The 25,608-nt window shown below is 35.8% G+C and overlaps 3 protein-coding genes across 3 annotated transcripts in view; all 3 read left to right on the forward strand.

Moving 5' to 3' along the window:
• The first annotated feature begins 2,773 nt into the window (after window positions 1–2,773).
• On the forward strand, window positions 2,774–3,542 carry LOC132183595 (uncharacterized). Its single transcript, XM_059596945.1, has 2 exons — window positions 2,774–3,404; window positions 3,492–3,542. The coding sequence occupies exons 1-2, from the start codon at window positions 2,823–2,825 to the stop codon at window positions 3,495–3,497; spliced, it is 588 nt and encodes a 195-aa protein (XP_059452928.1). The 5' UTR covers window positions 2,774–2,822; the 3' UTR covers window positions 3,498–3,542.
• A 7,669-nt stretch (window positions 3,543–11,211) lies between these two features.
• On the forward strand, window positions 11,212–13,702 carry LOC132184174 (uncharacterized). The gene is made up of 3 exons (XM_059597695.1): window positions 11,212–11,840; window positions 12,170–12,517; window positions 12,609–13,702. Exons 1-3 carry the CDS (start codon window positions 11,400–11,402, stop codon window positions 13,230–13,232), a joined length of 1,413 nt encoding a protein of 470 aa, XP_059453678.1. The 5' UTR covers window positions 11,212–11,399; the 3' UTR covers window positions 13,233–13,702.
• Window positions 13,703–23,323: 9,621 nt separating this feature from the next.
• LOC132185143 (uncharacterized) overlaps window positions 23,324–25,608 on the forward strand; it is a 2,861-nt gene continuing 576 nt past the window's right edge. Inside the window, exon 1 of the mRNA XM_059598955.1 lies at window positions 23,324–25,109. Within this exon, the coding sequence (XP_059454938.1) occupies window positions 23,324–25,109 (1,786 nt within the window). The remainder of the gene's footprint in view (window positions 25,110–25,608) is intronic.

Raw genomic sequence — 25,608 nt, forward strand, 5'->3', positions numbered from 1 at the left:
TCCGAGTATCGGTACCGAACTCTTTCTCATTCTTACTTATCTTGGGGCCAAAAATACTCTCCTTCATACATGTGCCCTCATTTCATAAACATTTATCTCATCTCTTGTACTTTTCTTTGTACTTCTTTTGATGCATCTTAGGGCAATATGTAGGAGGGTTTATCATCATTTTTCTTTCTTATAATCATCATTATTTCTCAACTTTCTTTTCTTAAAATGAAAACTTTTCCAAATATAAACTTGTTGTGCTTAGAAAGCGTTTAAATAAATAGAAACTTTCTAGATAATTCTTTTAGAAATCCTTCATGCATGCAACATAACTTCATAATACATAAATAAAATAATCATTTACAATTTACTAAAGAATGAATAAATAGCATGACATGAAGTAATTTTAGAAGGGATAGTGAATTTACTTACCTCTAGACTGAAGCTAAAAGTGGTATGAAGGAATCTAGTTGCTCCAATATGACTAACACCACTAGTATATCTTTTGAAACTAATTTCTAAAGTCCGCTATCTCTTGTGTTCTTTCTTTCTTGTAGCGCTTGGTCTCGCCCTTTCTCTCTCTGTTCTGAGTAAACACTCTTAGAAAGAAGAAAGACCGAGCAAAAAGCGGAAGAAGGAAGAATATATGCAAGAGATGGGAGAGGAGATGAGTGGTGAAAATTGTGAAGGAGAAGAGCTCTATTTATAGGAGAAAATCAAATACTATTCTACCTTCAATTTACAATTATACCCTCATTTTACTATTTCACCAACCCTATACTATTTCACCAACCCTATACTATTCTACCTACCCTATACTATTCTACCTACCCTATACTATTCTACCTTCTTATTCTACCATCCTTATACCTACCATTTACTATCCTATTATTTCACCAATTACCATTCTCTAATTACCACTCTCATAAAGTTCCCAAGAATTAAAATCCTTAGCTACAATGGATATTAAAATAACATCATTATCAAAATAATCTATTTAAATAGCTTTGAAAATTCTGGGACACTACAATCTTCCCTCCTTATTAGAATTTCGTCCTCGAAATTAAAACCTATAATATTATCGTCCAATCTTCAAGTTGAGGGATTCAGATTTAAAATATTCCTTTCAATCCTTCATCAAAGCCTACTCCCTTTTATCATATTGAAATTTTATCTCCTTCTACTAGGAGTAAATCTTATTCACAGTCTAAAGTCTTGATTTCTGCAATCATTCATCAATTCACACTAAAATCTTACCTCAAAATCTTTTCCATTGTTTCTTTCCAACCTCAATAACAACAATCGAGTTATTCATCAACAGTTTACAATCAAGGTTTAAACATCAAATTAATAAATCATGTGATCAATAGTTTATACCTCCAAACATCATAGTCCTCATTTCAAGCCTGCAATAATTTTCTCGATCTAATTTAATCAATTTATCAAAAAGGTGTAAAATCATTCCTGCCTATATTCTCTTTAGTATCTCAGTATTCCAAATCATGCATACGAAATTTTAATATGATGCTCTAATAATTATTAACTTCTCACCATCATAAACCTGTAAAAGTAAATAGCACCAACATTCAAACATCATTACATGAATATACCTCAGAAGTGACATCATAATTAGATTCATTCTAAATACACAACCGTTTCTATTTTCTCATCCCAACTTTTGTGTTGATGCTACAATATCAGCGAAAATCTTTCAGTACTACATCTTTACTTAATAAATCATAACTCAACAATAGAAACTCGTAATTATGATTTCAACTCTAAGGAAATACACGATTACATCAAATGTAAGATTCTCATCCATTCTTGACTAATACATATTGTGCTTGCTGCGTTCTAGAGATGAAATTGATAAGCAAGCAAAGTAGGATATGGGTAAGTTTCCAAGCTGGATGTTCCAAAGTACACATGCTATAATTTCTCTCCCTTGGGTCTTGCAAGGTCAAGAAGAGAAAAGAGAGAAAGATAGTCCTGTTGCTTTCTAGAAATGAAGATTTGAAAAGCATTTCAGGACATGGCATGTATGTGAGATTTTCAAAATACCCACATCGGATGCTCTCTCTCTTCTGTCATTTATGGAGACTGAGAAGAAAAGGGAGATATTTAGCCTGAGAAGCATGATCAAGGATAATCTTGCTTCCTCAGGACATGATCAACGATAATCTTGCTTCAATGGTTTACTACTGAGAGTATAAGGAGTTGGGTTTGTGAATCAAGTCGTGAGGCTGCATTTTTTTTTTCTTGAGGATACGCTCAACTAGGAGGAAAAGTCGAGCTTTCATTGTATGGAAGGTCATTAGAAGATTTCAGGTGAAGGAGTATGATCAGAAGGCATGCGTTGCAATGGAGAAAGAGGTGTGAATTTATATGAAGGGTTTCTGGATAATGAACGAGCGCGTGGTGCGCGTTGGCATGACAATTCATTCAGTTGCCCACGCATGGTATTTGAAGTCGTTGATTGAACAGTGGGTTTGAAAAATGAGCTCAGTCGAATTTATGACAGGAGACAAGATCCTACTTCCACGGGATCTTTTGACAAAATTTCTATCGCGGCCCGAGATCGCCTAACGCTTTGTTGTTTACTGTTTATTTCACTTGAAGTGAAAAAATTTCTTTAAGGCTACTCGTCTGCTGCTTCCAGAAACTTCACAAAAATTTCTTCAGTTCCTAACGCTTAGTCTCTTCTCAGTACTTCATCTCTCCCAATTTCTTCGTATTCTCAACTATTTTTCCTTACTCTCCTAAATATGGGAGCATCATCATCATCCGTTAACAACCTCGATTTGAATGTTGCTCCTGCAGCACAACCCATTGTTATGCCTGACGTGCAACCGGAGGTGCCTGTTGTTCCCCCTGAAGTGTCTGCTATTCATCCCGTCGTACCTGTTACACACCCTAATGAACCTGCTGCATATCCTAACGTATGGCAGCCAACTTTTGTCTTTGACAATCGTCCTATCACTATTCACGATTCTGTCATGCTCCATGATTCTACTGCTGTAGCAGTGGCCAAAGGTTTCGTAATTCCACGGGATCAAACGTTCTTAGCTGATAGGTCGGATACTGATGCTATTAATAATTCATTGGCATTCAGTATCCAAGGTGCTGCTTCAGTTTCTGACATGGCACAACGTTTGAGTGCCAGAAATGTTGAGCTGAAAGTCTCAAGAAACCAAATCGGGGTCTTACAGCGACTGCTCAAATACTACAAACGAAAACACGTGGATTTGAAGCAGGAGAATACTCAGCTGAAAAAGATGATGTTATCTTACGCAGAATACTTGGGACCAAAGATGCTAGAAATGGAGAAGAATACCGAACGTCTCCAGCGACAGCACGAAAAACTCCGGGTCGATGTTCAGGGGTGTTGCAAGTCTCTCCGCACACGCTCTAGTCAGGTACCTCATTAGAAATAAATATTCTCTTTGATAATTCAATTATATAAATATATATGATTCTGCTCATACTAGGTTTTCTCTATGCAGAAATAATCTTCCTGGAGCAGCTCTGAGGAATCATCTGCTCATCATTACCACATGTCTCTTTATGCAACAAATTTCTTTTTTTTTTTTTTTTGATGGACACTGGTATGTAATATTATAAGGAGCTTGTTCTCCAAACATTTCTTTTCGTAATCATTCAGTACTCATTCAATATTCATTATATAATCATCCTGTCATTATAATAACTTCCTTTAAACAAACAATCTGTTTAAAAAGTTAATCACTCCATAAAACATCTAAGTATGCACCATCACATGTTATCAACCTCTAAAATACTTTAATATCATTGAACATATATCTTATAAGAGAAAATTTAGATCATGTCACTATATTATATCACTATATTATATTGTCTTTCAACTCTTACCTTTATGCTTCAATTTACCTCAAGAATAATAATCCATTATCTTTACTTAGTAAAAGAAAATTATATCAAAAGCTTTGGCATGTAACTAAAATTTCTCATAATTTCATATCCACTAATGCCTCAAAATTTAAATATTATCCACAACCTAGGAGCACTAATTCATCCTCAAAACTTTAAGCATCACTTCAATATAATTTACCTCAATTACAGAAAACCTAGCACCTCAAATTCTAAGAATCACCTCAAAGATTTCATGAATTGTACCTTAAAGTCATCACAATCATTTGAAAATATCAAAATCCTTAAACCACAACTTTATATATCAAAATATCTTATAGATTCTAGGGTATACCTCATTTGCATTTATCCCTGCAATACTTAGGCATTCACTTCATGCCACTACGTAATTCTTATTCATCAATCCATATATTATAACATTAATCATAGTATCATTATTCTCATCGACCAAACCAAAAACTCATATAAACTCTTATATCATTAATTTAGTTCAAGAATCATTTCACAACCGACATCCATAAGACCATTTGTTACTAAGTCACTTACACCATTTGTCTCACAACCTAAATCAATAAAACCATTTTGTTACCAAGTTAATTACACAAATCATCTCGTAACCTAAATCTTATAAAATCATCATACGATTTTTAAATCATGATCAATAATCTTTTCTAAATCCTCGAGACACCTTAAAATATATCCTTATCAATCGATACTCTAGAAAACTGCCGCAAATCCAAATAGGCAGATACTATAGATCACAACCTATCTATAAAATAAAAATTCATCTTCGTCATTAACATGATCACAATAATAAAATCCACCAAATTAATCACACTAAGATGATTTTTGGTTTTTTTTTTTTTTTTTTTTTTTAACAAAAAATTAACCATTCGAAAAATGCTCATGCATCATTTATTAGAGACCACACAACAATGCACACTCTACTTGGCCGGAATGTGGCTTCTCATTAACCCCCCCAAATTTTTTTTTTTTTGTTTTTTTTTTTTTTTGAAAAGTCTGCTAGAACCTTATAACCTTTGCTCTGATACCAAAATTGTAACATCCCCAGTCCGTTAAGACTGAGTTTGCCACTTTTCTTCTTTTTCAACAAAAATTCTTGCAAAGATCTATAAGGTCTATCAGAGTACTTGATTTAAAAGATACAATAAATGCGTAAAACATTTTTTTTCAAGAGATTTTATTACAAGCGAAATTAGAAAACATTAGATTTTAGTTGCGGAATATCATATCATTACAATAACTTATATGACAAGACTTTGAAAATTAATAATTATTCCCACCCCATTCCGGCCTCCTATTCCAGCATCCTTTCTACCTGAAAACAAGAAATAAAACTGAATGAGCCCAAAGGGGGCCCAGCAAGTAAAATCCATAACCATAAATAGTTTTACTCCTTGTTCTCAGTTTTGAAAATCGTTTTCACAAATAAATATACATCCAGCCATAATAATATATGTACGTACGGTTGCATCTCCCGTAACATATACATACTATTACATCTAGTAATAAATCATCGTTGTAAATCATCTTTATAAATCATCATCATAATGCATCATTATAAATAATCTTTGTAAATCATCATAGCATATCATCGTTGAAAATATAGTATCATTTTCTCATATAGGGCCCATGTACACTATTACCCCTGTGCACGAGGGTTGCGGGTCCTTGTGACCATGGCACTGAACTGTGGCCTCAGCCATGCCCGACCGTCAATTAACTCTTTTCTTGGTGCACTCAACGGTCATGTTGATGGAATACCACCTTCTGGCATAGCCTCCTTCAGTGGTTTCGCCTCCATCCGAGTATCGGTACCGAACTCTCATCTTATCTTATCTTGGGGCCAAAAATACTCTCCTCCATACATGTGCCCTCATTTCATAAACATTTATCTCATCTCTTGTACTTTGCTTTGTACTTCTTTTGATGCATCTTAGGGCAACATATAGGAGGGTTTATCATCATTTTTCTTTCTTATAATCATCATCATTTCTCAACTTTCTTTTCTTAAAATGGAAACTTTTCCAAATATAAACTTGTTGTGCTTAGAAAGCATTTAAACAAATAGAAACTTTCTAGATAATTCTTTTAGAAATCCTTCATGCATGCAACATAACTTCATAATACATAAATAAAATAATCATTTACAATTTACTAAAGAATGAATAAATAGCATGACATGAAGTAATTTTAGAAGGGGTAGTGAATTTACTTACCTCTAGACTGAAGCTAAAAGTGGTATGAAGGAATCTAGTTGCTCCAATATGACTAACACCACTAGTATATCTTTTGAAACTACTTTCTAAAGTCCGCTATCTCTTGTGTTCTTTCTTTCTTGTAGCGCTTAGTCTCGCCCTTTCTTTCTCTGTTCTGAGTAAACACTCTTAGAAAGAAGAAAGACAAAGTAAAAAGCGGAAGAAGGAAGAATATATGCAAGAGATGGGAGAGGAGATGAGTGGTGAAAATTGTGAAGGAGAAGAGCTCTATTTATAGGAGAAAATGAAACACTATTCTACCTTCAATTTACAATTATACCCTCATTTTACTATTTCACCAACCCTATACTATTTCACCAACCCTATACTATTCTACCTACCCTATACTATTCTACCTACCCTATACTATTCTACCTTCTTATTCTACCATCCTTATACCTACCATTTACTATCCTATTATTTCACCAATTACCATTCTCTAATTACCACTCTCATAAATTTCCCAAGAATTAAAATCCTTAGCTACAATGGATATTAAAATAACATCATTATCAAAATAATCTATTTAAATAGCTTTGAAAATTCTGAGGCACTACAGCTGGAGTGGTTTCGGCCACCCCATATCGGCCGTATGGGGTGGCTTCGGCCACCCCCTTGGCCTTGGAGGTTGTCCAGCCACCCTCAAATGCACCTGATCCCCTCCCCCCTCCCTTTTTTTTTTGGCCTTTTGGGGGTGGCCGAACCACCCCCATGGCCAAGGGGGTGGGTCCAGCCACCCCCAGACCGGCCAGGGGGTGGCTTAGCCAAAAATGGGGGTGGTCCGGCCACCGCATTTTGGCCAAGAGCCATCCCGATTTCGTTTTTTTTTTTTTTTTAATATTATGCTCAAAACGACGTCATTTTGGGTTGGGTGGTGATGTAGTTTTGAAGCCTAAAATGGTGTAGTTTTGGAGCCCAAAACGACGTAGTTTTAGTTGAGGGTAAAATGGGTATAAAAAGTCAAATTGTTTGACTTTAATGTTAAAATGGTCTAAAGAGAGCAAACTAAAGTTCAGGAGACCTAAGTGAGAGTTTTGAAAATTCAGGGAGTGCTTATCAAAACGACTGGAAGTTTAGGGTGGCTTTTTGAAGTTTTCCAAAAAAAAAAAAAAAAAAGATATTATCAAAGAGACCAGTATTTTTTTTGTTTTTTTGTTTGTTGGCTTAGATAATCCCAAGCCCTTAGAAGTTTAGCTTCATATGGATGGTTAATTGAATAACAAAGCATAAATGACAACATTTTTGAATAAATTAGCTTATTTTTTGTTAAAGGAATGGGATTTTGGAACCACATGTAGGGCCATGATCGCATCTGCTAGAATTTGATTCTTTTTGGTGGGATAGTCGCGACATCATGGATTTTTTGACCAATCTTTCTGCACATTTTCCTATTTATTTATTACGAGGTCATATGTGGTTTGGCTTTCTTCACGCGCATTTTGATTCGTAAAGAATACAAACATAAATCAGCTGCCGCACCTTCTTCTAGTCGAAACTAGGAAAACCAATAATATAATGGCCAAAGACTCTTGCTCGAGCTCAATTAGCGCATTTAAGTAGGCTGATAAAATGAATTTAATACGAAATTAGTGGGTTGAAGAGCTTTATTAAATGGATTGAGTTAACGTTGACCTATATAATTTTATACTCATTTTGACACCCTCTATTGATTGGGTGTAAAAAATGAAATGTGCTTATATATAATAATATAAATATGTTTTCTCTAAATGGTATAAAACATTTAAGGGTAAAATTAATAACAAAATCGTGCAAGCTAAGGCCCAAAGCGAACGATATTATATTACATGAAGCGGATTGTTACACCAATGCTTCGACATGACTCAAATCTAACACCCGACATTTAAGACCGACGATTTTTCACACAAACTATCCTCCCTAATTATGGTCAAAACTTTTGAAACTAAAAGTAGAATTTGGGCAAAGAGTAAAGTCCCCATATTGACCATTCTTATCCAATATGTGAAGTGGTATTGGGAAATTTCCATCTCATTTTCGTGACTGGCAATCAACATTTTGTCTGGGGGTGATTTTTCAAGAGGGAGAAAAGAAAGTCGAAGTTGCTTAATTGCATTGTTTTGAAACGTTGCAAGAGGCAGGAGGACAGTCCCTCTATCTCTATATGTAGATAGCGTGTGAGTCAACTTTGGCTTGCAGTCGCATAATAATTACTAGTAAGCCAAATAAAAAATGACAAAACAAAACTTGTGTTTCCGTGATTAGCGACGTGATTGGGAAGCAGCATAGCAAATGGGATTGCTTTTTTGAGAGAGGAAAGCGGGCTCTACTCAATTTAGGTACTGTCGAGTGTCGGCTTTAAAGAATAACATACATTTGTGACACTCTTAGTCAATTTTGTACGAGTTTGAGGCCCCACAATCCACCCATTCCACGGAATAGAAAGCCTTCTTCTTGTTGGAACTTAATAAAAAGATGGGTACGCTCCGTCTCTATGATGGAAAAGCAGACATGAGAGATCAACTCTAATTAGTTTAGTTTGGCGTAATTATAGTAGTACTTATCTGTTGAGAATTACATAGTAGGAGTTTAGAATGTGGAAATTGTAAGCGTTTATTTAAGTCCGACTAAGTCATAGTTTGACCCAGCCTAGATGGTAAGAGCCGCAGACGCTCTCTCAAATTCGACTGAGTCATAGTCTGACTCAACCTCATTAGACCATCAATAAGACTCAATACACCTATTTTGAAAGTCAAACTCTCATCCTAATACATGCCTAACCACTTTAGAGATTTTCTTAAAACTACTCTATCACCACCACTGATGATTTATGTTTATTCTAATATATTAATTTACTCTTCTTTGACTCATTTGGTGTCCATTGCAATTGATACGAATGTCTTGTCTCTAACAATTGATATTCGAGCTATTGGTAAGAGTATTTTGATTTAAGGTGGGTAAAAAAAAAAAATGGGATAACTTCACTAAAGAGCCCGAAATTTCTACCCAATTTGACAAACTTCCCAAAATTTCAAAATCTCTCAATTTAATCCATGAACTTACTAAAAAAAACTATAAACGATTCAAAACCTATCAACTTGTGCTACTGCTGCTGTATATTAAAGTAGTTTTCACTAAAAACACTATTAACAGTTTATCTCTTACAAACAAATATCTTGCAGGAAGGAGCTTTATTTTCAGGTACGTCCGATACATCAACATCCACCATCACATGGTTACCAAATCTCTCAGCAGGCTTCCAAAATCTGGTGAGTGGCCCACAGATTGAGGCACCTAATTGTTTTTGGTTATATCACAATATTTCTATTTGGGACGCAATTCCGACCGCCCAACCAATTGTTGGTGCAATGGTGCCTACCCGCTTTTAGCGTCAACGCGAAAATAAAATAGTTTTTCTCATTAAAAAAACAAGAAAATAAAATTGGAGGGTTAGTGTCGTAAATGTATATATATATATATATTTTTATCTATTTTTTTATTTTTACAAATTTACTCAAATCATGTTTTTTACTCGTGAAAGATCTGATCATGATTATGTGTTCTAATCATGTATCATTATATATATATTAATTTCTTTTAGACTGTAAATAAATCAGTCCATTCAACAACCTACTTGATACCCGCTCGGTTTAACTCGATTCGAACTCGAGCTCAATATTGTAGAAACCCGTTCGATTAGTAAATGATATATATCCGACTCTCTCAAGAAAACTTGATAAAGGCTCGCGAGCTCAGCTCGTTTAAAGCTCGAATAGTTCGTTTGCCCGACTCGTTAGCTCGTTCATATATATATATATATATATATATATATATATTACTAAAAATTAGTAATATAAATTTAAATATGTATATTAGTTGTAAAGTAATATTTTTCTGGAGGTTGTTTTAAAATTAAAGCTTAAACTTTGCTAAGATCATATATTAAAGAATTTAATAGCTTAGCGCCAATTCGAGTTGAGCCCGGCTCGGCTCGAATAACATTCTCAACGAACTCAAACTTGAGCTCGAGCTTGCCTGAATTTTAAACGAGCCGAGCTTGAACACATATTTCATAACTTGGCTCGAACTCGAGTTCGACTCAAATAAGTATCTTCGTAAACGACCCAATCTTGAAATCCTAAAGCTCGACTCGATTACAACAATTTCTTTAAATCAAACTATTGACATGATTGAGAAAAAGGACCGTTTACTTAAAATTTTTGTTTCAATTTTTTTTTATATTAAATAAGTAATCTACCACTAATACAAAAATATATGCAAATTATAGGAATATATCTTAGCTAAAATTATTATTCATTTCACTCCCTATAACCATATCATACAAATTTTGAGAGGAGAGAATAATAACATTTCTTTTTTGAGAATTCAATAAAATATTTTCCAAAGAATTCATTATAAATCTTTGGAAAAAAGTACACATATCAATGTTCCTTTCAAAATACCAAAAAATTACAATGCCACCCAACATTTTAAAAATGACAAAAATATCAAAAATAGAATTAAAAAAAAAAAAAAAAAAAACTTGTGAGTCTTTATCACCGTTGATTACTTAATTTTTTTTTTCTCAAATTTATAGAAGTAATATTTTTATCTTTTTACAAGACAAAAATGATAGATTGCAATCTTTTTGCCTCTTCCTAAGAAGAAAATTGTTGAAAAAAGAAAAGAAAAGAAAAAGAAACACCCGTCTACAGCGCGTGCTTAGCATGCTGATTACTGAACAGACAGCCCATCATTAATCTGCAGTTCCGCACTACGATTGCTTTATATTAAATTTCCATACACAAACCCCGCATTGTTTAATACTTATTTGACCGTTACCAACGGCGCCGTTTCATCTTAGTCACGAGAAAATATATATTCCACCCACCACAGGGGTCAGGGGCCCTAAATCCTCCGATCCAACCAACAGAAAAAATAAATAGACAATAATAATAATAATAATAATAATAATTTATTATTATTATTATTATTTTGATTTATACTTTTTATAAAATAAAAAAAGTCGTAGGAATATGAATCTACTGGCCTACATGTCATTAGCCGATTTTCTTCTTCAAAACGGCATTCGTCTCCCACACTCTCTGCTTTATCACACTCGCTGGGAGCTTTTCAGTGAGCTTTGTTCTCACTGTCTCTCGCTTCTTAGTTGCGCTTCAGACCACTGCAATTTCGCGCTCATTGTCATCGTTCCCCGCCGCTTGGCTCTCTTTGTCGGAGTCGTGAGAAATGGATAGAAAGCAGGGGTTCTTCTCGGCGCTGAAGGAGGAGGTGGTGAGAGGGCTGTCTCCCGGAAGGTCTAGGGCCAAGAGCCCGGCGAGGAGTGCGTCCCCCATGTCCAGGCTGCTGCGCCGGGGTAGGAAGGCCCACCACGTGGCGCCGCCCGAGCCGTTGATCGCGAGATCCGGGAGTCTGAGGCCGGCGGAGGCCTTGTCGCCGTTGAAGGAGGGACCCGACGGGACCGACGGAGAAGATTCGAGGATGGAGGGGAGGTGGGGCCAGTGGATGAAGAGGGGGCAGCTCTCGCGGGCCCCTTCCGTCTCTTGCTCTGCTGCTTACAAACGCTCGGATCTGAGGCTCTTGCTGGGAGTCTTGGGTGCACCGCTCGCCCCGGTGCACGTTAGCACGGCCGACCCTTTCCCTCACCTTAGCATCAAAGACACCCCAATTGTTAGCTCCTAATCTTTTCTTTTTGTGTTCAATCATTCGTATAGTTTATTCAAGTGTTAAGCTTAATTAGTTGCACATTAATCAACTTTCTTTGAGCTTCTGCCTATATACGCTATACATTTTTCAAGGAAATTGGTCCTGCCAGTTGAATCTGAAGCGTTTAATTTCGTAGCTTTGGTAGTGAAATCTGAACATTTGATGTCTGTATAGAGCATACAAAATTGAGCGCTGTGGATGAATGTCTTCTGGACATTTTCCTGACGATTTGGGAGGATTTCTCTCCTATTTCAGCTAACGAAACCCATGACTTTGTGGGGGTGTTTTTGCAGGAAAGTTCATCGGCTCAGTACATATTGCAGCAGTACACAGCGGCTTCCGGAGGGCAAAAGCTTCAGAACACCATTCACAATGCTTATGCCATGGGAAAGGTGAGGATGATAGCTTCTGAGTTTGAGACGGCTAACAGGGTAGTAAGGAGCAAGAATTCATCCAAAGCTGCAGATTCGGGTGGGTTTGTCCTTTGGCAGATGAATCCAGATATGTGGTATGTGGAGCTTGCACTTGGTGGCAGCAAGGTTCACGCTGGCTGCAATGGGAAGCTTGTCTGGAGGCACACACCTTGGCTTGGTGCACATGCTGCAAAAGGGCCTGTTAGACCCTTGCGCAGAGCACTTCAGGTCAATCTGCCTGTACATAATTACCCATTGTTTCTCTGTTTCCTCAAGTGCTTTCCACCATATCTGACAAGTTATATATTTTCCTTTTCAGGGACTTGACCCCAGAACCACTGCAAGCATGTTCACCAATGCAAGATGCATTGGAGAGAAGAAGATCAATGGAGAGGATTGCTTCATCCTCAAGCTCTGCGCAGATCCTCTGACATTGAAATCCAGGAGTGAAGGACCGGCCGAGATCATAAGGCACGTCTTGTTCGGCTACTTCAGCCAGAAAACAGGGCTTCTTGTGCACTTGGAAGATTCCCATTTGACCCGCATTCAGAACAATGGAGGCGATGCTGCATACTGGGAGACCACAATCAACTCCTTCCTCGATGATTACAGGCCTGTTGAGGGAGTCATGATTGCTCACTCGGGTCGTTCAGTAGTAACTCTTTTCAGGTTTGGAGAAACAGCAATGAGCCACACTAAAACCAGGATGGAAGAAGCATGGACAATCGAGGAAGTGGCTTTCAATGTCCCCGGGCTTTCGGTAGACTGTTTCATTCCTCCTGCTGAATTGAGATTTGCTTCTGTCAGTGAAGCCTGCGAGCTTCCTCAGGCTCAGAGGGTAAACAGTGCTGTGGCTGCAGCAGCATACCGTGCAAAAGTTGCAGCCCTCGAGAATTCTGATGACTGCAATGTTAATGGTAGCATTTGGAAAACAGATATTTAGGAAAGTTGAAGGTTTAGTTTCAACTGACTGACAAATTAGAAGATAGTAGCTGGGTTGTTTGTGGATTCTCTTCAAATTTGTAAATACAGGACAATCATTCACAGATATTCTCAGCTCCCTGACTGAATTTTTAGTCTTGTTTTATGGAGTCGGTGCTTGGGTTTTTGGTGGATGATTGATGAGCCCAGGAGGCAGGGAGGTTTGTTTTTCCCATTTACTTGTATACATGTTCTGAGAAGAGGGCATCTGAAGAACATTTTCAGGTCTTGATTCTTGTAGCATTTTTCTCCAGCGCAGTCGGCGGTGATACTGGAAGATCAATTAGGATTCCTGTAATATTTAAATTCGTGAAGAACTTCTAACATTATGCCTGGCCATGTGATGAGAGTTTCACTCCCAACAAGTTCTGGGCTTTTGAATATTTTGAGTACTATGCATGAATGAATGTGTAACATATTAGTGCAGCTTTATATATATATATATTTTATCATGGTAGAATTTGAAAATTTGATATGCCATGAAAGGAAAGAATTGTTCACAGGAGTGGAAAACTTGAGGCATGTTTCTTGTGGCTTTTGGGTTTGAAATCTGATTAGTAAGGAAAACAATAGAGTAGCCAAAATCAGTTATGTTTTGATGTATGATTTCTGCTTATGACAGTAGGCATGTTTCTCTGCTTTCTGTGTCTCTTATCCAAGTAACGTATTTGAGTCCGACTCTGCAATGAAAATTCTCATGATTGATTAGTGTAAACTAGCTTCGACTTTATTAATGTTTTGATGGGATTGTGTTAAGTTATTGGCTCAACTAGACTTAATGGAGCACATTGAACCATTATCTAGGCTTTTCTTGTTACTGGTTTTCAACGAACGGGTATTATTAGGGTTACGTCACTTTGTTGATCTCTTTGCCTTTTTTTTTCGTAGAAAAAAAGCCATGATTCTAATTTGATTCCAAGTAGCATGCCTGCAAATTTTTCTGAACATTGTGTGTTAAAAATAAAAAAGAAGCCAATCATTTTATTTATTTTTAATTATTACGCATTTATCCTTGAAGACCAACATAACTATGTGATCAATTATAGATTGTGACAGCATGCCTGTGCTGCTAAAAAGACGTTATGAGCAAGCAAATTTTGTTTCATCATAGCTGTTGAGTATTGATTATAAGCTTTAATTGAGAAAAAGAGAAACATGAGCCATTTGTTAGAATTGACACCACACAAATATCAACAAAGAAGAAGAAACAAGTATTAAAACACCAGACTTTAATGTTGTTCGGCGAGATTGGCTATGTCCACAGGATGGCAATAACGGTGTTTCTTCTTCTTTGCTACTAAAAAAAAAAAAAGAAAAAAAGAAAAAAAAAAAAGAAAGTAAAAGTCCACATAACCCTCCTCAAACTATTGCCCAATTGACAATGTCTCCCATAATGACGAAAATGCCCTTAATAAAATTAAATAATTAAAAAAAACTAAATTTATTTATTTTTTTAATGAAAAGGGAGTGGAAATTCTAAAATATATATATATATTGAATTTATTGGAATATTTTTGTCTTATTGACAAATATTTAGGATCATTTTTGTCTTTTTGCTAGCATTGAAGGAGACATTGTCAAATTTTTGGCAGTTTGGAGGGGACATTGTCACAATTGAAAGTTTGGGGAGGACATTGTCAATTGTGGTAGTTTGAGAGGAGTAATGGACTTTACCCAAAAAAAATATGGATTAAGTTTCCCTCTAAACTGGATTAGAAGAATTTCCTTCAATTTAGTTTATAAAAGTGACATGTATCCTTTTTTTTAATAATATGTGAGATGCATATGAGTTTTTAATAAAATTTATTCCAACTTTGTCGCTACTATTAAAAAAACATGTGCATCTTATATGTTTAAGGGACAAATGTCGCATGTATAGATTAGGTTGAAGGATGTTGCTCCAACCCGGTTTGGAGGAAAACTTTGACAAAAAAATATTGTGTGCCTCGCTTCCCCTCTTTCTTTGTCGCTGTAAAACTTCAACCTATCTATATAGTACAATTAGTGTATAGTAGCCTATTTAAATGAACTTTATTTATATGTGTTAGTTTTATTTTTGCCTTGGCTGGATTCGAGTGAATAAAATACTTGTAGTTAACATGTTCGGTTTAAGTATGCAATGCGTGAATGAGAAAATGGTTAAATCCGAAGCCTCGTCTGCAACTTCGTTTGAAGACCGTTTGGACAAGATGGTTGACCAAGAAAACCCGAGAGCCTCGTTTGCAACTTCGTCTGCAAACCGTTTGAACGAGATGACTGAACAAGAAAACCCGAGAGTCTCGTCTGCAAGCCGTCTGGAAGCGCCATGCTAGAGAACTAAGGTTTAGCGTTTTTTACCTAGTTCCGTCTGGATGAGCTTACTTCCCGTCCGGACACCCCGTGTATTTTAAGTCTATTTTCAAATAGATTATGTAACATCCCCAGCTCGTTAAGGCCGAGTTTGCTACTTTTCTTCTTTCACAACAAAAATTTTTGCAAAGATCTATAAGGTCTATCAGAGTACTTGAATTTAAAGGATACGATAAATGTATAAAACATTATTCAAGAGATTTTATTACAAGTGAAATTAGAAATCATTAAACTTTAGTGCGGAATATTATTACAATTACTGATATGAAAAGACTTTGAAAATTAATAATTATTCCCGTCCCCATTCCAGCATCCTTTCTACCTGAAAACAAGAAATAAAACTGAATGAGCCCAAAGGGGCCCAGTAAGTAAAATCCACAACCAAAAATAGTTTTACTCCTTGTTCTCGGTTTTGAAAATCATTTTCGCAAATAAATATACTTCTAGCCATAATAATATATGTATGTACGGTTGCATCTCCCGTAACATATACATACTATTACATCTAGTAATAGATCATCGTTGTAAATCATCTTTATAAATCATCATCATAATGCATCATTATAAATAATCTTTGTAAATCAACATAGCATATCATCGTTGAAATTATAGTATCATTTTCTCATAATAGGACCCATGTATACTATTACCTCTGTGTACAAGGGTTGCGGGTCCTATGACCATGGCACTGAACTGAGGCCTCAGCCATGCCCGACCGTCAATTAACTCTTTCTCTTGGTGCACTCAACGGTCTGTTGATGGAATACCACCTTCTGTCATAGCCTCCTTCAGTGGTTTCGCCTCCATCCGAGTATCGATACCGAACTCTTCTCATTCTTACTTATGTTGGGGCCAAAAATACTCTCTTCCATACATGTGCCCTCATTTCATAAACATTTATCTCATCTTTTGTACTTCTTTTGATGCATCTTAGGGCAACATGTAGGAGGGTTTATCATCATTTTTCTTTCTTATGATCATCATCATTTCTCAACTTTCTTTCTTAAAAATGGAAACTTTTTCAAATATAAACTTGTTGTACTTAGAAAGCGTTTAAAGAAATAGAAACTTTCTAGATAATTCATTTAGCAATCCTTCATGCATGCAACATAACTTCATAATACGTAAATAAAATAATAATTTACAGTTTGATACAAGAATGAATAAATAGCATGACATGAAGTAACTTTAGAAGGGGTAGTGAATTTACTTACCTCTAGACTGAAGCTAAAAGTGGTATGAAGGAATCTAGTTGCTCCAATATGACTAACACCACTAGTATATCTTTTGAAACTAATTTCTAGAATTAAGTAAGTAATTAATTAAATATAGTGATGTGTCACTGTTGGCACGTCACAACTTTAGTAACGTGCTACTTTGACACATCACCCAAAGGTGACGTGTCACTTTGACACGTTACCAAAGGGGTGACGTGCCAAAGTGACATGTCACCCCTTTGGTGCCGTGCCAATTTGGCACGTCACAACTTTGGTAACATGTTATTGTGAGACGTCACCAAAGGATGATGTGTCACATTGACACGCTACCAAAGGGTAACGTTCCAAAGTGACACGACACCAAAGGGGTGATGTGTCACATTGACACGTTTCCTTTTTGGTAACGTGTCAATGTGTCACTTTGGAATGTCACCCTTTGGTAACATGTCAATGTGACATGGCACCAAAGGGGTGATGTGTCACTTTGGCATGTCACCCTTTAGTAATGTTTCATTGTGACACATCACCCAAGGATGACGTGTTAAAAACGACATGTCACAAATTACATTAATTTCAATTTTTTTTTTCTTCTGTTTTCGAATTGGTAAATTGCCAATCTCTCACATGTCACCATTTGGTGACATGTCAAAATTGGCACGTCATCAAATGGTGACGTGTCACATCAAACACAATGGTGATGTGTGGGAAATTGCCATGTCACCAACTGGTGACGTGTGAAAAAAGCTTGCACTATAAACACGTCATTAATTTTTTTTAATTCGTTAAACATAACAAGAGTTTGACTATGAAATTGAAGAGTAATTTGGCGGATATTTTCTACGAAAATGTTGCCATATGATCTCATGTGTAGGGATCATATGGTAAAAATTTGAAGTCGATCATATCCTGTTTATATCAACGATTTGATTAAATAAGTTTAAGGGATAAATATACTTTGCTCTCCCGAACTAACAACCATTTTTGATTTAGCACCGTGAAGTAATAGGTGTGACACTTAAATAAATTAAACTATTATTTTCTTGTATTTAAGCCCATCCGTGACCACGTTTTTGTTAGTTTTCCTATAATACCCTCATTTCTGTAAAATAAAAATAATAATATAATAAAAAAAACTAAAACAAACGAAATTAAAAAAAAAAAAGAAGAAAGAAGAATCATAAAACCCAAAGGGATAGGGTGGTTCTGCCACCCCATAGCGAGCCACCCCTAGAAGTAGCAAGGCACCTCCATTTCCACATTTATTTATTTATTTATTTATTTTTAGCATTTTCTATTGATTAATAATTATAAGTGGTAAGTTTGGTTTTTAAAGGATCAAAACAAGGGTATTTTCGGAAGACTTGGGTCAAATTTGACTTTTCTATCCAAACAGATAGATGTTCAATGATAAAGGTTGATCCAATGGTTTCTTGGCACTACCACATCGGTATAATTATATAGGAGTGGAATGAGAGTTGAGTATTTAGCATTACACATAATTCTTATATGTGATCACTTTTATATTAAAATCTTCATATTTGACTATGTTAAATACCATGTCATTATGTTTCGGTATTTAACTGAGATAACAAAAGAGCATATAGGCCATGATCACTCTAAAAATGAGATAGGTGCAGTCTTTCCCGAAGGGTTTAGCAAGATGTTTCTGGAATACTTGCCATCCAGACATATTAACTTCTTGTCTACAAACCAGTTGGTCTGAAATGGTCTATCTGCTAGACCGTTCGGACCTCTCAAGGAATGATCATTTTTTGTTGCAGACACCGTACAAGTACATTCTATCCCGTTCAAACACTCCTTCGTACTTGTTCTTTTTCAACAGTTTCTTTAAGATCCTTCAATTGCAGACTTAAGTACATACTACCCAAATTTCCAAAACAAAAATTTATGTTTTGGAAAACCGAATGAGTCAATTACAAAACCGAACAACAAGGGTATTTAATTAGGTGTTAAGCTTTAGTTATGTTTTAAGCTTGTTGGGCCAAGTTGGCTAAGTGTTGTATGCTAGTTTAGGTCGATTAAGTATGTTATGGGCCTCCAAATGGGATATTTCTAACCCAAGTCCCCGGTCATAGAAATATTTTTAAGATTTTTTAAAAGGAAAGCTAGATCATTTCCTAAGTAAAATTTCAAGCCCAACTTTACTTTTATTACATTGTTTTAAAATTTCATGAAAATTTAGAATAGAATAAAATAAAATGATTATGAAAATAAAACCCTATTTTGGACTAATGTCCACAAAACGAAGGAAAGAGAGAAACCCTAGGGTTAAGCCCTTGGCCTATTTTTAAGAATGAAACTTCTTTAAGAAAAAGAAAAAATTGTCAGAAAGGTTAAAGTAAGTTAATTTTAGAACCGACTTCCAGTTATGTTTTATATGTACTTAGCATAGAACTAACATAGCTGAACCTTATTGTTCAGGTATTAGCTGAGTATCGAGATAAGTAACAATCCCTATCTCTTTAGAATGTATTTAATTCTCACTAAATTATGAAATCATTTTCTATCTTAGAAATTTTTCAGTGTTATATTTTTATTGATGCATTAATTACATGTTACATGTTTCATGTTTAAAATGCTTTTGTATGTTTGAAAATGTTTTAAGGAGTTAAATTGTTTTTAAAAAACAAATTTGTCACTCAAAAGTGGGTACATAAATATGCTCAAACATGAAAAAAAAAAAAAAAAGAAAAAAGAAAAAAAAATGTTTTTAAAATAGGAAAATTTTCATTTTAGGAAACTTTCCAAACAAATTAAGAAAATGTTTATACAACACGGTATCAAGGATAGGATGGAGTACACCGCATTGAAGTTACAATTATGTGAAGGTGTTGGTATCACTTTGTTTGTCGTCCTGAGTGCGGTTAGGGTGTATCTGCGATTATGGCTGTTGCTGGATCTTTGAAGGTTGGATCATTTTCCATTTTAGACAAGATACGGTACTTCAAGACATTGCATTTCCACCAGCCAAATCATCAAAATCTGTTTCCATATCTACTTCATTCTCATTCTTATCACTAATGTAGACATCCTCTTCAAGATAAATATCCAAATCTGTTCTAATGGGCCGGATGATGTCACTACTTCTTATATGGTCAGCATACCTTGATCGACCTTGGGAAATTTTGGGCACTACATCTCTAACAATTGCACTTGAGGAAGGAGAAGAAGAAGAAGAAGTATTTACTTAGGCAGTTTCTTACACTATACAAGCTGTATGAGCAGAAACATATGACTCAAATAACTCTTTTAGAACTGCCAACACATTGTCAATGTTATTACAACCCATGAATATGGGTGCAAATGTATTCAAGGCTATATAATAAAAATGAGGACTAGAGAAGAAAAATGCTTTCCTAGCCTGCACATCATTTGTTGAAGTTTTCTTGACTAATATTTACGATATAATAATTTCTTTCTTTCCTTTTATAGAATAGCTCATGATATTTATAATTAAAGTTGTTTACTTCTTATCATGTAACCTTCCCGTTATTAGAATTACACCTCACCCTGCAGGAGGCTAGGGTTAAGATACTAGATTCTTCCAAGTATATAAAGCATTAATTCATCAAACAAAACAACCTTAACCCGCATAGTTTGCCGTGTTGGGATACCGAATCTAATCTTCATCATTATAAGCTTAGGAACAGATGCAGCATTTCTCCACGCCCAGTGTACAACAAGTAATAAAATACCACATTTATGCATCCCAATACAACAAGATGGAATATAGCACCTTCTGAACATACAGTTCCTCGAGTTTAAACTTATTCTTTAATCTCAATTACCACTACGAGACAAAGATTAAAACCTGTACCAACTTGTGCTTCAATTTCCATCTATCTATGTATAGGATGTTTAGAACATTTTCAGCAAGAGTAGTCAAAATAGTTACCGCAAAACTCCAAAATTTTTACTTTCACTACTCATTTTAACATATTCTTTCTTATACTCTCTATTATCTTTAAATGTTACTTCTTCTTTTTTTTTTTTTTTTTAAGATGAGGGCAGAGAGAGAGAAAGGATTAGGAGAGAAAAACACGACGAGAGAAAATTCATATTATATAGTAAAAACTGCTACAGTAAACTTAATTACAAATTATAATTAGATAAAAATCCTCTACTTTAATTTGCAAGGTTTGCTGGAGAGGTAAAGTGGCTCATAATAGCTATTATGAACTATATAAAGGCTTTGTTGGAAATGCTCTTATAAGGTATATAGCCGCCGCATAATCTTGAGACCTACGCCAATTGTACTAACACTTTATTTATTTTTTTAAAATTATTTCCGGATTTTGATCTTATGTTTCTTCGTATATTTATAAGGTTATGATGTTTAATATTTATATGTTGTACAAGCTGGATGTCGAGGGACCACATCTAGGTTCTGTTTAAGAAAGACAATGTCCCCCATATCACCATATCTAAGCTGTGGTCCCTCAAACCTTTTACCCAGATAGCCCGTTTGTGCACATTACATATAACATTATCATAACATTGAAGTGGAAGAATGAGAGGGAATTGTTGGCTGATAACTTTTGAAAATTTTAGTTCATAGCTTTTCCGGAGAAGTTACTGTTTAAATAAGCATCTAGAGAGGTGTAGGAGTAGCATTAGAGGTGTTGACAAAGAAACTTAGGACGACAATTTAAAGAAGACAACATGATGACAATTGTACATAGATATCTGGAAATTTTTGTTTCGACATGAGTTAATTTTTGTCTGTGAGTTTTGGGAGGTTCAAAGATTTTTTATTTTATTTTATATCTTTTCCTAATTACGTGATTCCTTTGTCAAATAAAAACGCACTTGTATGAGAGAGAAGAGACAGAATAACGAGAGTGAGGAAAATAGAAGGAAAGTGGAAAAGTGATTTGAGGATGGAAGACGAATGTGAAAGGTGAGGACCACTTGCTTTCTGATGTGGGAAGCACCATGCTAAGCAGTGTATAAAAATTAAATATTTTAGTAAATTAAATCACAACCAGCCTGTGAAGCAATCTGGGCAGAAACACATATTTTCTAAGTAGCAGTCGCTGAATATCATCTAGGTTTTGTGTCTTTGGTAAATTCGTTTACACATTTAGAGGGACTCAAATCTTTGGCATCATCCACTGCCACTTCGATCATTTATCTTATATATTGGAAGACATAAAAAAGCTGTCCCCAAGTGCTGCTTATGCATGCAGTACTACCATGTTCAACATTGCAGCTTAAAATGTAACCTAAAACTAGGTTATACTTATATATATGGTGCATGTAACAAATTCAACCAGGACAGGCTAGGCAGGAAGATATTGGTTTGTTCCTCTTGTGCTATCTAATTAAGGGTCTGTTTGAGATTGCGTTTGAGGGGTTTAAAAGTGCTTTTAACACTCAAAAAGTCTGTTTGAAAAAAAAAAAAAAAAAAAGCATTCGTTTATTAAAAAATTAAAAGCGTTTTTAAGGGTTCAAAAAGCCTAAAAATGGTCAAAACACATTTTTGGCAAAAACTTAAAAATATAGCTTTTGCAAAAAAAAAAAAAAAAAGGCTTTTTAACTTAAAAACCTTATTTCTCAAATGCAATCCCAAACAAGTTTTAAGTGCACTTCTGTTTGCTTGTAATGCTAAAGTACTAAACCCTTTTTTTGGTACCTCAAAAAGTTAATTAATATCACACTGAGCAGATAAATTATCCATATTGAGTGAATGGATTATAAAGGTACTTATGAGTGCTAAGTTACACATTGGTTCTTTACTAGGCGAAACATTTAAACTTCTAAGTGATTCTAAGAAGTTTCAATTGCAACTACTAGCGGTTTCTAGAATGCTAGCACAGACGAGACACGCTTCTTGGCTTGTTACAAATAATATTAGAGAAACTTAGTAACATATACCATGTGGCGCTAAGCCACTGCATGGTAGGGGTTCTGATGACTAAGATGTCAAGGATTCGAAGAGAGAATATGAGATCTCAAAAAGTTAATCTTACGTTGGGAATATGAATTATCCACGCTAAGTAAGATTATAAGGGTGATTAATAAGTAGTACTAAATCTCACTTTAATTACTCACTGTGCAAAACTGAACGTTAACATTGTAGGGTTAATTACTAATTAGTCGTTACACCTACCTTTACACGCATGAATTACTCAATCAAAAAAAGAAAAAAGTGAAGTAGCGAGAAATCCTCATTCAAATTCGAGGCCCTCGTGACTATTGGTCCTTCATCTCAAGCACGTAAAAAAAATGCAGAAAGTACAAAATGAGTCAGAAGTGGAATAATTTCACCCTTTCATCCCCTTGCAGGAAGAGCAGAATTTCAAATATGGAAGTTGTGTCAAAAGTTTTAGATTATAAAACCCTACTTTTTCTTCGGCTGCAGTACTCCACTTACTTTCCAAAACTTTCCTTTCTCTACTGAATCTTTTATTACACAAACTGACCAAATCCAACACACCCAACTCAATCTTTCTCTCTCAACACCATGGATTCCCTCAAGAAAAAGAAGACTTGCACCAACCCATCTTGTTTCTTTTGCAGCCTGGAAGAGAAAGACTCCTCACTCAGGAGAGTGGGAATGGAAAAATGCTTCAAGGAAATGCCCCTCACAGACAACAAGCAACATGTCTTGGTGCTCAGCGGTCTATGGCATATGGCAATGACTCAGCCTGATGATCCTGAGTTCCCTTCCCTCGGCATCTTCGAGTGCATGGCAAATTTAATCTACAGGGGTATTAATGATAGAAATTGGCTTCTCAGGGGCCAAAACATATACATACCCTATTATGCTGCTCATGTGATTGGCTCCTACACTATGAACAAGGTGGAGTTTGCAGAAATGGCAGTGCAATCAGGTGTCATACCGCCATTAATGGAGCTCTTGAGAGGAAAGATCAGTTGGGTTGAGCAAAGGGTTGCGGTTCGAGCGCTCGGACACCTCGCTAGCTATGAGAAAACGTTCGAAGCAGTAGCGGTTTATGAAGAAGAAGTTGTTGGTTTAGCCATGACACTTGCTTCTACTTGTCTTGATGTTGTCTACTTCAACTTTGTAGGAGTGAAGAACATGAATGAGAAATTGAAGTATCATTGTGATTTGCTGACACGAGGCATCGGAGATTCGGAGATGGAGGATCGGAAGGCTGAAGAATGGGCTAGCCAGCTTCAATGCTGGTGTCTTTATCTTTTAAATTGTTTTGCATGCAAACAAAAGTGTTTGAATCTCATTTGCAGGCAAGATTTCTTGACAAATTTGTGTGATATGTGGGGGGGATTGGTGAATCACGCGTCTCCTGCTGGGGCTGGCCTTATTAGAATCTTGTGTTACAGTAAATATGGAAGAAAAAGCATTGCTGAATCAAAACAAATCATAGACACTCTCTGCAATCTCTCGAGATCTTCTGATGATTGGCAGTATATGGGAATCGACTGTCTTTTATTGCTTCTCAAAGATCATTCCACAAGGTACAAAGTTTTTGAGGTAATTTCATTGTTTCTTATGGATTTGGTTGAACTTGGAAGCCTTGGAGATAGATCAAACATAGGTGAAGCAATCACAAAACTCCTTCTTTTAGACCACAAAAAATGTAAATTGTTGTTCAAAAACCACAAAGTTGAAAAAGCCTTGCAAGATTTATGGAATTTGAAAGTAGAGAGGAGGAGGAAGGAGAAACTTATGTGTGAAGAAAAGGTTGAAGAGAGAAGGGTTATAATAGGTTTGATAAAACAACAAGCAAACCATATGTTTTGGTTGGGAGAGATTGAAGAAGCTCTAGAGAAGTATTCTGAAGCATTAGATTTGTGCCCTTTGAAGTTTAGAAAAGAGAGAATGGTGTTGCATAGTAATAGAGCTCAGTGTCATTTGCTGCTTAGGGATGCGGATTCTGCCATTAGTGACTCAACTCGAGCTCTCTGCCTCTCCACGCCTGCAAATTCCCACAGTAAGAGTCTTTGGAGAAGATCACAAGCTTATGACATGAAAGGGTTGGCCAAAGAGAGCTTGATGGATTGCATAATGTTCATCAATGGCTGCGTGAAGTCCGGGAACACAAAGCGCGTGAAGATCCCGTACTACGCGGCTCGTATGATCAGCAAACAGATGGACGCCACTTGGCTATTCGCCAACGCCCAGTCAAAGACAAGAATCAGCGGTCAAGTGGGAAAAGAACAAGAATCTGACGGCGGTGACTATATTAGTGTTACCAACATCAATGGTGAGCAACAACATGGTGAAATGATGAGGATGATGATGGAGAACAAAGATTTTGTATCTGGTAAGTTTCAGTTTTGTCTTTCCTAATGTCAGAATATATGTTACCATATTAAAATAACTGTATTAATTTGGGTGTGTTCTAAACTGTGTACGTATGAAATATAATTAAGGAGTAACTTCACTTTAGACTTTTGAATTATCATGCGATATGAGAAGTCCTCAAAGCTTCAAAACCTCTCAATTAGGACTCCTAAACTTTCAATTGCAGTCAATTAACTTGAACCCCTCCGTCAGATTTAGCCGTTAACTTCCCTGATTTACCCATAAAAAGACCAAAATATCCCTGGTTTTTTATAACTTTATTTTTCTTTTTATTTTTTAATTTGGAATTAAGGGTAAATTTGAAATTTTATAAAAAAAGTCAGGAGTATAAACGTCATTGTCTTACTTTTAACATTTAAAATCTCTTCTCAAATCGCTTGATAATTTTGTAAAATTTGTTTGTAAGCCTAACACTCCTCTCACTTTATACCTATGAATTACCAATTAGATATTTGAGA

Source organism: Corylus avellana, chromosome ca6 (assembly GCF_901000735.1).
Source record: "Corylus avellana chromosome ca6, CavTom2PMs-1.0".
Classification (NCBI taxonomy): domain Eukaryota; kingdom Viridiplantae; phylum Streptophyta; class Magnoliopsida; order Fagales; family Betulaceae; genus Corylus; species Corylus avellana.

What these genes read in the sequence shown, in the direction of transcription:
- LOC132183595 (XM_059596945.1), top strand. Translation starts at nt 2,823, where the DNA reads ATGCCTGACGTGCAACCGGAGGTGCCTGTTGTTCCCCCTGAAGTGTCT.
- LOC132184174 (XM_059597695.1), top strand. Translation starts at nt 11,400, where the DNA reads ATGGATAGAAAGCAGGGGTTCTTCTCGGCGCTGAAGGAGGAGGTGGTG. An exon ending in GCATCAAAGACACCCCAATT is followed by an intron (nt 11,841 to 12,169) that starts GTTAGCTCCTAA and finishes GTGTTTTTGCAG; the next exon opens with GAAAGTTCATCGGCTCAGTA. An exon ending in CCTTGCGCAGAGCACTTCAG is followed by an intron (nt 12,518 to 12,608) that starts GTCAATCTGCCT and finishes TTTCCTTTTCAG; the next exon opens with GGACTTGACCCCAGAACCAC.